This window comes from Thalia democratica, chromosome 4 (assembly GCF_965202585.1).
Source record: "Thalia democratica chromosome 4, ktThaDemo2.hap1.1, whole genome shotgun sequence".
NCBI lineage: Eukaryota > Metazoa > Chordata > Thaliacea > Salpida > Salpidae > Thalia > Thalia democratica.
Genome location: NC_139168.1, coordinates 4,018,850 through 4,032,761, shown reverse-complemented (window position 1 = coordinate 4,032,761; position 13,912 = coordinate 4,018,850). Strand labels below are relative to the sequence as shown.

General features: G+C 25.7%; 1 protein-coding gene across 1 annotated transcript; it reads right to left on the bottom strand.

Annotated features, from left to right (window-relative positions):
* Positions 1 to 926: 926 nt before the first annotated feature.
* Positions 927 to 11,771, bottom strand: LOC145835166 (zinc finger MYM-type protein 1-like). The gene is made up of 3 exons (XM_082942719.1): positions 11,661 to 11,771; positions 1,715 to 1,860; positions 927 to 1,605 (listed from the first exon to the last, which is right to left on the bottom strand). The coding sequence occupies exons 1-3, from the start codon at positions 11,769 to 11,771 to the stop codon at positions 927 to 929; spliced, it is 936 nt and encodes a 311-aa protein (XP_082798845.1).
* Positions 11,772 to 13,912: the final 2,141 nt, after the last annotated feature.

Sequence of the window (13,912 nt, the reverse complement as noted above, 5' to 3'; positions counted from 1 at the left end):
CTCCATCACATCTTCCTTTAAACTAGTACAATTTTTAATTAAGTCCCTACCAATCGAAATAACACTTAAAGAATTTAACCTTGACAGACCCATGGTGTTTCTCAAAAATGTTTTTATTCTTTTCAAAGATGAAAATGTTCTTTCAGCTTCTACACTAGTCATGGGAATAGTTATCAAAATTCTAAGAAGCTTTGAAGTTTCGTTAAATATTTTAGTCAGGTTATGTTCTTCAAGATATAGCAGTATTTTAACTAAACCATCCTGATGCATTTCTTTACGTGAATAAAATGTTTTCAGTTCTCTTTCTAACTGTTTACATTCAACAACAGGATAGCACTTCTTCACTGTTCTATAAGTTCTAAAGGAATACAAGATTTCTAAACAGTAAAATATTTTGCCAAAAATAGCTGCGAAATTCTTAAATGGCCTGAAAACTTGAACCTTTCAGTAATGCTGAAGCTGACACTATCACAAACTTCTTTTGCTGAAGTAGAAAGGCTTTTTTTAACATTCTCTGTACTACTTGAACATCTTATACTGTTGACTGCAGCTTGAAATGTTTCCAAATGCTGTTCAATTTTTTGAACAGTTAGGTCTGTGCATTGCATGATGTTATACAAAATTTCAACTGCAGGCATAATTTCTGAAAACAATTTCAGGCAAAAATTAAAATTATCATCATTTAAAGTCCTAATACAGTTTTCTACTGCAGCTATTGTGGAATAACCAAAACGGTCTGGGTTATCTACAATTAAATTAAATCCTGCAAATAATTCCTGTTTATTGAAAGAAACTCTAAGAACAGTTTTGGAGTTGTAGTTCCACCTGGTTTTACTTCCAGAAGGAATATTCATTTCTAGAGAACGTTTTCTATCTGGCGACTTTGAAAAAAAGAAGGAATTTGGTCTAGCATAGCAAAAAAAAGTTTAGCTTCTTGTTGCAGCTTTTGAAAGAATTAATTTAAGCTGATGAGCTGCACAGTGAACGTAGTGAGCATTTTCATAAACTTGCTTCACTTTTAAATGTACCCCTCCAATCCTTCCCCGCATGACTGAAGCACCATCATAGGTCTGTGCAACTACTTTTTTTTTATCTCCTTTCAAGATTTTCTCTAGCTCTGTCAGGATGACATTTGCTATTCCATCAGCATTGACTCTGTCTGGCTGGAAGAAGCCCCAAAATCTTTCAACTACTTTACAGTTGTGTATATATCTGATAACTAATGATAGTTGATTTTGGATAGAAACGTCTGTGGTTTCATCAGCAACTATAGCTATGAAAGGTGCTTCACTGACTTGAGCAATAACTTTGTTTTTATAAATCTGAATAACACATTCAAGTATTTCATTTTGTATAGTTGCTGAATTTCCTTTGAATACTGTACTGTTTTCCAGGTGGTCACTAACATCTTTATCAAGAACGCCTGCAAAATTTAGCAGAGATCTAAAACAACCTGGATTTAATGAGTCTCTTTTTTCATCACTTCCTCTGAGTGAAATCACTTGGAAACCACAAAAAAGAATACTGTCAATAATTATTGACAAAACTTTTCTGTTTTTCTGAACTTTAGTATTGTGCTTATCAATACTGTCCTTGTAGCTTTGACTTAAAAAGGTACTAATAGTATTTTTCCTAATAAATTAAAAGAGACCATGCTGTTTATATGGCCAAGTGAACATTCATGGCTTTTGCATCTTGCAGAGATGTTAGAAACATTTTTGAAGCCAGTTTTAGTCCATGCTGCTTCCTTTCCAAAGAGCAAGCATGGGAAATAAAATAGAGCTTTTGTTTCCGAGCATCCGGATAGCCATTGGTGTTTGGAGCAATAACTTTTGTTGAACTTCCTCTCAACTGTTTTACCTATAACAAAAGTTTAAACATTATTAAATCAGCTTAACAATTTTAAAAGACTCAACTTTTTATGCATAAAATAATATATAAAATATATTGTTTTAATTAGATTTAAAGATAAGAAATCTGACTATGCAACTTTTATTTCTAATTTTTTCTCTAGGATATAGGTATATCTGAATATTTAAATCAAAAAAAGTTATTGTGACAACAACAATTTAAAACTTACTGAATAAACAAGGAATTATACATATCTTTCTCATAGCTTAATTTTTAATTATACCCTTTGGTATTTTAAGATTTTAAAGCAATTTGTATTTAAGTTAAAAAGTCATAAATTTAATTACATTTACCATCTTTAATTTCATTTCTATTTAAGTAAGAAAATTATTGTAAGAACTTTCACTGAACTATTACTAAAATTTTTAACTATTTTACTGGCTTAACTTTTTATAAGCATAAAAACATAAATCTAGATTAGAATTTTTTAAATAGAAATTTCTAATAACTTTAAATCTTTAAAAGTTTTGGCACTGCATATCAACAAAGCTTAAACAAACAAACTAAACCTCAGAAGCTTTAAAAGTGTGTGGTGTTTAAAATATTAAATTAGTATCTTTAATTAAAAGAAACCTTTTGAAACAAACTCTTGCTCAATTGAAAGATCTGGGGTTGGTCTACTCTGTTTCAATATAAGCTTATCAGCCTCTGTTAACTTTGATAACTGGCATGATTTAAGCTTAGAAACTGTCCAATTTACTTGACTAGTATTTTTCTGCATTTTCCTAGTTATATAATCAATAAAAAAAGCAATTACCTTGTTCAACAAAAAATTGTTTTAACTATACAGAGTAAACTAATAAACAATTTCAATATTAAAAAAAAATATAAAAGCAAAGTTGCCACTCTTTGAGTCAAAAAAACTATTCTGAGTGACTTTGAAACGCCCTGAGTCACCCTGTGTTTTTAAGAAAAAATCAAAATACCCTGAGATTTTTTAGAATTTATAAAATAATTAAGTTTCACTGAGTACCATGAGTATGCAGCAATCCTGAATATAGCTAAAAAAAAAGATTAAAATAATTTCAAAAACAAAGAATTTTATTTTATCAATAACTTCAAGGACATTAAGATACTTTTAATAAAAATATGTTTTTATTATCAAGTTTGAAAACAACTAAATTTTTGCTACACCTAAAGATAACCTTTGCTTTTAAGGGCATAGGGGGGATGAAACACTTTCTTCACAATTTGATCTTATTTTATGTAGTTTTTACAAAGCTACAAGATGCTTTTTACAGATTTTAAAATTTCAATATATTTTTTTAGATATAGCTGGTCAAAGTCAAAGGCAATAAAAGGTTCCTTATGGGAGGCACAAACTAAAAAAGCGCTTAAAAAAATGTTTTACCCCACCCCCCTTTTATGCCCTTAAAATCTACTTTAGAATTATTTGACTGAAATTATTTTATAAAGTTTTAATTTAACTACAACTCATCTTTTATCAATATAAAAAAATCATATTAACTTTTGAGATATGGTAACTCACAGTCAGAGGTACAAAGGAATCCTTATTAATATAATATAAACTCAAACAAGAAATAAATCAAATCACTAAAATCATATCTTTTTTTTTTATAAGTTGGTCTCGAAATCTTTAGATGTTTCTTTTATAAAAAAAAAACAAATTGCTGAAATAGATATCTGAAACACTAAGAAAATAAAAAGTTATAACAAAAGTTTTTTTTTGTATATATAAAAATATATATTGATACTTAAAAATTTAAAATTTCTCTAAAACAAAAGTAAACAAATTTTATAAAACTTGGGATGAAAAAGTTTAATAAAAATTGCTTTGAATAAAAAGAATGATGGAGAATATAGGTTTTCAGTAAAATTGTATTCTTTTGCTGTTTTGATTTGCTCCTTGTATAATAAATCATTGTACTCTCTGGCTTTGACCGGTTGTAAGTAAAAGTTTAATTGGAAATTTCAAGTTTATTAAAGAGTAACTATTAGCTTTTTGAAAAAGTTAAAATAAGAACAACATGTAAAAAAGTGCTTATAAACCTTCCCCCCCCCCCTTACCCCTCACTATTTTGCACTTATTTTTTTACAAACATTAAGATTTATTAACTTTTTTCTAATTTTAATGTTTTTTTTTTGGAGGTTTAAAATTCAATAGTTTAAAAGGGTATCTTTTCTACATTTAATTTTAATATGTTTTTCATTTTGATGACAGTTCTTTTCTCAGGAGCTTAATTTTTTAACGTTTAGTTGGTGAGGCTGTGGAACTTTTAAAGAATTTTAAAGACAATTTATAAATAAGTAACCCTTATAGCAGTAAAAAATTGGTTAGTTAGTTTTCATGTAGCCATAGGGGAAAAACACTTATTTTTTAATTTTAAATAAGCTTGTTATTTTCAGAGTGAAAAACTTAAACTGCTTTAGTCAGCCTGAATATTTTTATAGTTTGGTCTGTTTTAATTTATCTTGGGTCATCTTGAATTTTTAACATTTCTAAGTTATCCTGATTATGAGGCAAGGCAACCATGTTTTAACAATTTTATCTAAAACTTTTGCTTTGTTTATGAAAAAATTAAACCAAAAGTCATATAAAGTAGACTAAATTTTCCTAAAATGTTAAGCTACTCTAAGTAATCAAAGTTTCTAAGTTAAGGCTATTTACTTTATTTAAATATGTGACTGTTTCAATAATACTAACTTTCATTTATATAAATCTAAATTTTTTTTTAGTGAACTAGAAGTTAATAATAAACTTCTTATTTTTTTCAGAACTTAAACTTTACATTTAAATATAATTTAATTAAATATTTTATTAATTTTATGATAACAATAATCAGTTATAATTAAGTTTATGTATGCAGATTAAAATAAAAAATCAAATTTCTTAGACTTTAGTGATTTAAGGTTCTTATCTTTTTTTTTCAAAATATTTAATTCATGACAAGTTTTGTTCTTTTATTGTCCAGTTTTAATAGAAGTGATCTGTTAAATTTAAAAAAAACCATGTGGGTATATAAACTCAAGTTTAATCCTTTGCAGTAGCTTAGCTTTGTTTTTATTTTATGTTTACAATAGCTTGTAGATGATACTTAAGCATGTCCTGTTTTAGGGAATTTTCAACTTAGTTTACTTACCGCAAGATATTGATTTTGCGGTAATTCTTGAAGAAATTTTGCTTTTTTGAGTTCATTTGCGGCAGTCAGCTAAGAGTTTACGGCAGTAAAGTGGGCAAAATGGCCGTTTTCAAAATTGAAGTTTTTAAAGTGATTTCGTTCTAAATAATAACGAAAACGCTACAGATACTTTTTTTTTTCTTACAAAATTTCAAGGTGGTGCAGTTGCGGCAGTGCAACACCCCACGCGACGCCCCTGGTTCACAATATGTTTGTTTATAGTTTTTTATACTAATAACTAAAAAATTACAAGTATTATAATGTAAGTATACACTACAAATAATTTCTTATAAAACTTTAGAACTTTTAAGCGTAAAGTAATTTTGAGTTTTTCTTTGATGGGAACACAGATTGTGTGACTAAAAAACCGCGATCTCATTTAAATTTTCTACAGTAAAATTTCAGACTTTAGAGTCTATAATATATAAACAAAATAAACGGAAGCTAAAATGTAAGCTTTTGCTTTGTTTTGTAATTCTTTGTCGTGAATCAGTCCAATATCAAACTAGACAAATATTATTATAGAAATTAAGTAAGGTGTAACATAAATATTAAATTAATAAAAAAATCGTATGCCTATAGTATGTATCAAAAAATTTATCTGTGAGCTATATTTTAAATTTTTCTTTAAATCTTTATATTTATATAATAGTAGACGATTTTCTGTACTAAAAAATATGTTAAAAAGCATTTTGAAATAACTGTCTCAGTCTTTTACAAAATACTATAATGAAACAAACTTTCGTTTATTAAATAAACATTATCAATTTTAAGACATTTGAAAACTATATTAAATATATTTAAAACATATTTAATTTACTTCCGTCTATTTAAGTTGTCTATTTTCATTAAGAAAATGGTGAATAACCTTTACTAAACAAAAAAAACTTTTAGTTTTAAAAGCCAACAAGTCTAACTTATAAATAAATAGATGTAATAAATTGTGTAAAACGTCATACATATCTAATATTTAATGTTTTTATTACAAGATTGCAATGAGTTTTTTAAGATTTAAAGTTAAGAATTTAATAAGTTTAGCGTAGTCAATTATCTATAGTTACAAGTTTCTCTGATACTAACAAAACTAATGCTTTAGGTAAGTTTGCTATAGTGTGATTAAAGTGATTGGGTTATTGATAAAATAAACTGTGGAATAAAGTCCTAAATAACTGTAACAATAAAGTTTAAAATAAATCTTATTTTTATAACTATAACTGAAAGATTGAATTAAGAAAATATGTAAGTCGAAATTAAGAAAATATGTAAGTCAAAATAAAGTAAAAATTGATTAAGTTTGAATCAACTGTGTCCTGATAATGTTATCTTGGTAAAATCAGATAAAGGATGATTGTTATCTTAAAGTACTTGCATAATCATGGATGATGCTCACACCCTAACAAACATGTTATTGACACACCTTTATTCAAATACTTATCCATTTTATATTTTTATAAGCTAAAAATTTAATTTGGTTAAACTGTAACTTACGTTTAACACCTGCTAGTATTTTTAAAGGAAGAAATACTAAGTTTATACTTAATTTAATTAAAATAAAAGGTGTCATTTTTGCACCTATTAGTTAATTTAAGAACTATAAATAAAGGATAACTTACATATATATAGAAACAAAGGTTTCAAACAAAAATTTTTTATTTGTAAACTTATTTTAGTTTCATAATTTGAACAACGTTTTTTAGTGTTGAATAATCTAAATGTTTTTTTTTTCAGATAAAACATGCTTTAAACAAAACGTAGAAATAAAATACGCTTTATCAAATTTATTGTACATTTTAGTTAATTTGTTTTTAACGTAATATAGTATAAATATTATAAAAAATGTTTTAAATGTACGGTACTATTTAACTAAACAATCTTAAAAGTGATACTATTTTTACCTTGTATTGTAGCTGAAATGCGGAAAATTTGTTAAAAAATGAGCTAAATATTGAGGATTAAGGCTGCTTTGTTGTAGTTACCCATTGTTCGCTTTTTAAGTTTTTTATCTAAAATTTTAATACTATTATTAGGTTTTCAAAAATAGTTTATTTTTTAAGATATTCAAACATTTTATTTTATGTTAAAAATAGAAATAAATTAAAAGACTTTTTCTGATAAACTCTAGTTTTACTATTTAGAAACCAAAAGTCAAACCTTTGTTAGTTAAAATATCACAATAAGCTAGCAAACTTACATATACTTATTATACTTCTAATCTTTATTTTTATTTTTCAAAGTTTTATATATTGAAGAAAATAAAAAGAATCAGAAGTTATTTTAAAACGGTTTTAGAAAAAGTAAAAAACATGAAGTAATTAAAAAGTTTACTAAAGGACGAACAATGTACAAAAATATTTTCTCACTTTTTTTTGTGCTACTCTTAAAACGCGAGTCATTAAAGATAACACAGTTTATTATGATATGTATTATGTATTATGAATTACATTAGTTTAATATTAAAACTTTTTGTAATGAATAACTAGTAAGTTACAAACTTGAAAAATTAGTCCAATATATTTAGACAAACATATTAAAGATTAACCGTATACTGTATCCACAAACAAGTTAACTAAAGAAACTTAAAGTTTTACTAACACTTATTTTATTTCGATATTAATACACATTTGAGACATGATTTCATAAAGAAAAAAAAAACATTGTTAAAACAATCACTCTTATAAAAATACAAAGGATTGAGGATAAACTTTAACTTCACTAATTTTGAGCTTTAAATAGCTATGATACTAAAAACTCCAGCTACAACAAAAAAATCAATAACGTAAACTTACAAAAAAATATCAACTGTTTTTATTTACTTTCGTGTATTGTTCGTTTATTTACTTTCATGAAAAAGTTTTTTATTTTATTTTAAAACGTGTCAGAACAAAGAAAAACAAAGTTGAAGGTCTTAATAATTTTGAAATATAGTTAAAAGTATTGAAAAACTAAAGATAAATTATAAAATAAACCGAAAATTTCAGAGATCTGAACTAATAAAATTATTTACGTTGATCAAAAATGATAAAACCATCAGTAAATGTAAAACAAAAGTTCTGGGCCAAAAAAAGAAAAATTAGAATCTTATTATACTTGTTTCCACTAGTCTACTAAAAAAATACAGCTTACTGTACTTACTGAAGTGCATATCAGTAAAAATATTTAAAGTTAATGAAAACAAAATTTATATAACATAATACTATTCTCATTGCTCGCTTTTTAATGTCAAAAAAAAAACTAATTAGTAAAATTTAACAACTAAAATATAATATATATTAAAATAAATAATAAAACAAATTAGTTATTTTTTAATTTTATAACGAACAACTAATTACTAAACTTAAGAGTTTAATTTATTAACGTTTAAATATGGTTAAGTAAATATATAAAATATCACTTTAACTTCACTAATTTTAAGCTTTAAATACCTACGATAACAAAAACTTCAGTTTACAAAAAAAAAATTATTGTCAATAAAGTAAGTTAACAAATAGGTTGAATTTTTACTGCATTAAAAAAAATGAGAATCTTAAAAAATTCTATTCATTCAAAATAATAAAAATTCATTTTGTGAAGTGATATTAAAAAGAAAATAAATAAATAAATTTATAACAATCATCCTTTCAATAATGCATAGATTAAGATATAGCTTAAAAACGTGATCCATAGATCAAAAATCTTTGAAAAAAGATTCGGGCAGATCCAAACCGGAATCTTTTTTCGAAATTTAGATACGGCACGATCCAGATCCGAATTTCACTCTAAATTTGGAACTGAATCCGAATATTTTAGTAATTGGAATCCTACAGATCGAAGTGGCTCGTAATATAAATACAATTTAAATTTACAAACAATAATTATGTATATTGTGACTTTTTTCTTAATAATAAAACTTTAAACAGAATTTATAATGTGTTTATAAATAAATTAATTACTTTCGTAAGAATAATTTATTTTGTAACGGAACATTAACGAACGTTTTTCTAAAAAAATTAAACAAAACAATCTACATGCATAAGAACTTAGTTTTAGTAAATTGATGTTCATGCAAGCAACATACGTTTTTTTGTTATTTGTGTAATGTAATATAAATAAATTATCGATTTTAAAAAATACTGAAAGCAAAAAAAAATCGCATACAAGTTTAAATTAATTTGCGTTTGATTAAAATTTAATTTTTACTGTTACCCTGACCGAATTAGAATATAAATTTTCGCAAGTGAATACAATTATAAAAACAATTAAAAATAACATGGAGTCGTAATAATTTTACAGGCTTTTTTTTTTGACTAAAATGATTCGCAGTGTAAAATCGAATTTAATTGCGATAATGCTGTATGGAAGCATCAAAATATTTCTAACAACAAAAATTTATCAGTGTCTTTAGTGAATATTTGGTTATTTGCCTGAATTGCGGAGATTTTTGCTGTTTTAAAAATCGTTAAAAGTTTAATCAGTATGTTTAATACCACAAAATGTTTCATCATATATAAGTAAGGAGAAAAAATATTTTTTTATGAATTTGTTCTAATTGAAAACTTTCAATATGTTAGATACGTGTATAGTGATCTTTAAGTAAGACGCTAGAACTTTATTTTATCTTTATTACTTGAAAAAGGAGAATATATTTACAGATAAACATTTTGTTTTATAAAGTTAATAAAGGCTTTTGTTTAAATTAGTTAATGTGCTTTTATTTTTTTTATTACTACGAAATTAACTCATAAACTTCAAGAATTTTGTATACAGTCGAATTTAAAGTAATATGTATTTACAATGTTTTACTTTTTTTGCAGATCATTAGCTATTTGTTACAAAATCATCAAAATCATGTTCTAATTTTAAAATATTTGCTATAAAACAACCTTTGCACTGAAAAATAATTATAATTTAAATCAATGTATTTAAATTAAGCTTTAAGAAAATAAAATGTTGACTAATACAAAAATAATCTGTAGTTGTTACCACAGCAAGTTTCATAGTCGTTAAAAATTAATAGTAGTTACATATCTACTTGGAAAAATTTTAAAAATTTGTTAAAAAATTAATAAATATCGTTTATTTGGCCGAATGATGTTTACTCAAAATAATTAAATAATTTAAAGCCTTTAAAGTCAGATCGCTTTTTGTATTCCTGCAAGTACTTTCTAGTTTGTTTTCATCGATTAGTTTTTTAACAGCAGAAGATTTGCTAAAGAATACACCGCTCTCTTAACAAATGAAAATGTACTTTTATTTTCTCGTTTTCAAATAAATATTTTTGAAAAACAACTTGGAGTCTAAGTTAATATGTATATTGGAAGCTTTTTAGTTATTTCTTAAATTTTTTTGTTTAAACTTTAAACCTACAATTTGTTCAAAGTGTTTATTATTTTTGTAGTTAAAGGTTTCTGATAAACTATTTACTTTATTTAGTTATTATCCAACTTTTTAAATTTGTACTATACCAGATTTTGGAATGATACTTTAATGTGCTTAATGATATAAAGTGAGCTTTAGCGATTAAAAAAAAATTCCTAAGCTTTAAAAACTAATCTTTTTACATTGTTAAAGTAAAGTTTGCTTGTTTTTTTTTATTCCTGTTTTCTTCCACTAATAAGCTAGGTAAAGAAATCATCAAAAAAAAATGTCCATAATTATACGTTTAATGATATACTTAAGACTAAAAAAATTAATAAAAGTGTTAAAAACGTATAAAAGCATTGGTTTCGTAAATTTTGTTTTGGCAGTTAGTTGCGGCGCGTCATAAATAATCGTTGAAACCTTACTAACTAAACTAAAAACTTTTTACCACTTTTTCCACATAAATATCAGCTTGTGGACCAGTATCGTTTATTTCATATAGCATATCATCAATAACATAAACTTAAGAGAACCACACTTAGTATATTGCAGAAAATTTCACATAGATCATTAAAACAACTCTAATGTAACTTAAGTAATTGAAAACTTAACAACGGAATCTTCTGTTATTTTGACTAAAAACTGAATTTGTAATGTAGTTCCTTTTTTAACTAAAACCCTAAAGTTATTATGGAATCATGTAAATTGAAGTAAACTGATAGAATAACAGTTAAAACCATGTCAAAAATGAAATGAAAATATTTATATTAGCGTGATTAACCCATTAAATATTCAACTTAATTTTAAGCACGCTAGATCTTTAAAATTTGAAAAAGTGGTCACCAATTTTAATTTTATCTCTTTAGAGCTAAGAGTTTAGAAAAACTTAATTTTCTTGTTAAGAAAAATAAGAGGTTTAAACATGCTAAATAAGCTAAAAGTTAAGTTATGTCGGTATTTTGTTTTGGCTTTTTAAAAGCATATTTAATTAGTGCTGACTTTGTTGTTTAAATTTTAATCTAACAAAAGCTGTATGGTAAACATTCTGTTAGGGATGTTTTTTTGCTTTTAAGTACGTAGTTTTTTTTTTTCTGACTCGGTAATGCCAATATAGACTTAGTTTTGTTTTAGTGATAATTATGTAGTTCAAAAAAAAAGTGTCACTAAGAACAACTAAGAGTACGCATATATGACCTGAGGCCAAAAAAGATTAATGAAAATCGACTTTCTTTCGGTAAATTTCACTTATCTTATTAGATCTGAGTTTTTTACAGTGGACCAAATTGCTGTTTTTGGAGATAGTTCAGTAATCAGGGGGTCATAAGCTGCAAAGGGACCGAATGTAGGGGGAGGGGGTGAGTAGTAAAGGGACCATATGGTCATGATTTAAATCTTGAACTAGATATTCTGGTGTTAATGTCGAGTGCAAAAAAATAAGGTCTTAGGCATTTTTTCGATTGTAGGTCTTGTAAAATAAATTTTGAGAAACCCTGCTTTAGATAATGTTTTAATAGCTTTATCTATACTTTAAGTTTTTTTTTGGACCTAACGATTATAACTTGCAAACACAATCCAAGTTTACCTGACAAAAAAGCAAATGTTTGTAGTTCAAACTATTTTTTATTATATACCTTGCACTTTAAAAAGAATAAAAAAAGAGTACCAAGTTTATTTGTCAAATGCTCACTTTGTACCTATCAAGCAATGTTATCATTTTTAATGAAATTTTTTAGATATGCTAAAATTAAAAGCTCAATACTTTAGCCTACTGAAATAAGCAAGGTGTTCAGAGGAGAATTCTTAATTTTTAGTACTGAATACTGAATGAAAAGTTAATAAAGTATTGCTTATAACTAAATGTAAAAAAAAAGTTGTCAGCTTTGTAAACATTTTCCAAGAGGCTTAAGAATTTTTATTTTCAAATAAGCTTATATTTTCATTTGTAAATTCTTTACTAGCTATATTTCATCTTATAGTTTCTACATACGCTCTATTTGAAAATTTCAATTACATAAGTTAAACTATAATATACACTTTATTAAACGTATGTATATGAAACAACACATCTCTTTACATACTATCAAGTTCTTAAGTTTTTTACAAAAGCTAATAAGTAAGACAGTAGCCACAATGAAAAACAGAAGAAAACAGTATTTTAACATCAGTTCCATATTTGTATATATTTTATATATATATATATTTTTTATAGCACCAACTGGCGAAAACCTTTTACAAATAAAACCAAAACAAGCATAAACAGTATTACATTTAAAAGTTTTAACAAAACATTCTTGTACAATTAATATTGCAACTGGATATGTAAAAAGTCGGTCAAAAAAAATCTCTACATAAATATAGTGATGCTATTGTATGAAGCTACTACACAACTGTTTGTGTAAAAGGCTAGTTTTAAGATGCACAACTAAATTTCAATCAACAGAAATCATTTCAAAAACAGGTCATAATAAATCATAACTTGCAATTAAGTAAATCATATACGTTTGTACATTATTTGTTCAAGTCAAAATAGGTTTGTTTGTGTATCAAATGCTGGTATTAGATATCTGCGATTATTTTTAACAATTCTTCAGCTTTCGTTCGAGACTGTATCTTTGTGCTCTGTGGTTCATATTGTTTCCCATCCTTTAAATATTCAGGTGCATTTTCTTTTTCTGAATCAGACAAGAATAGATCAATGGTTTCAGGTTTACTTCTTTTATCTTTTGAAATCATGTTTACAACAATTGAACTAGGGTTAATGCATGATTTGCCAGCAAAATCATCGGAATTATCGTCGAACTCTGGATATTTAGAATTCTTTGAACAGAAATGGTTTACAGGTTTGATTAAAACAGTGGTAATGCCTTCATTACATTTTACGATCTCCGTTTTGATTTTAAATCTGGTTTTAACGTCATTTAAAGTCATATTTGTTTTTTGGTTAGGGGCGTCTAAATTAGCTAATAGTTCAAACTTTGACTTTTTTGCAGTTGTTTTAGTTTTACACGATTCATTTTCAATTTTTCGTTTTCTAGTTCCATTTTCCAGAGTACAGAGAATTCTATAGAACATTATAGCTTTAAACTAAAATATATTTATTTTTATTTCTTAGAACATATAAAGTATAAAACAATGACTACGTAAAAAATTGTTTTTGCTTTGTGTATTTTTTAACCAATGGAACTATTAAAACTAGTTTTAGTATTAAATTTTTTTTTTCTATTCTAAGTTCTCTAAAAATTAACTAAAAAACACAGAAGTCGGACAGGATAAAACAAAATTATACAATTTATTTATTTTTTTAGTACATCTAATTAATAAAAAATGACGTTATTTAAAAGTGTATTAAAAGTACTTGGTTTGCGGTATATTGAAGAGTTTTTTATTGCGTTCCACTATTTTCTCTAAACGAATTATTTTAGGTTCAACGAAGTCTGTATACTCAGGATCAGGCTCCTCAGGACTTTCAGGGATCTGACTTTCATCAAAATAATTTATCATCACCGTCTTTGACTCTCTAAGCT

Bases quoted from the DNA above. Each gene is read 5' to 3' on its own strand.
- LOC145835166 (XM_082942719.1), bottom strand. From the start codon at position 11,771: ATGACCATATGGTCCCTTTACTACTCACCCCCTCCCCCTACATTCGGT. The intron at 1,861-11,660 runs GTAAAAAACTCA...CTTTTGTTATAG, and splicing joins AAACAGCAATTTGGTCCACT to GTAAAACAGTTGAGAGGAAG. The intron at 1,606-1,714 runs GTTTCTAACATC...TACCTTTTTAAG, and splicing joins CTAAAACTGGCTTCAAAAAT to TCAAAGCTACAAGGACAGTA.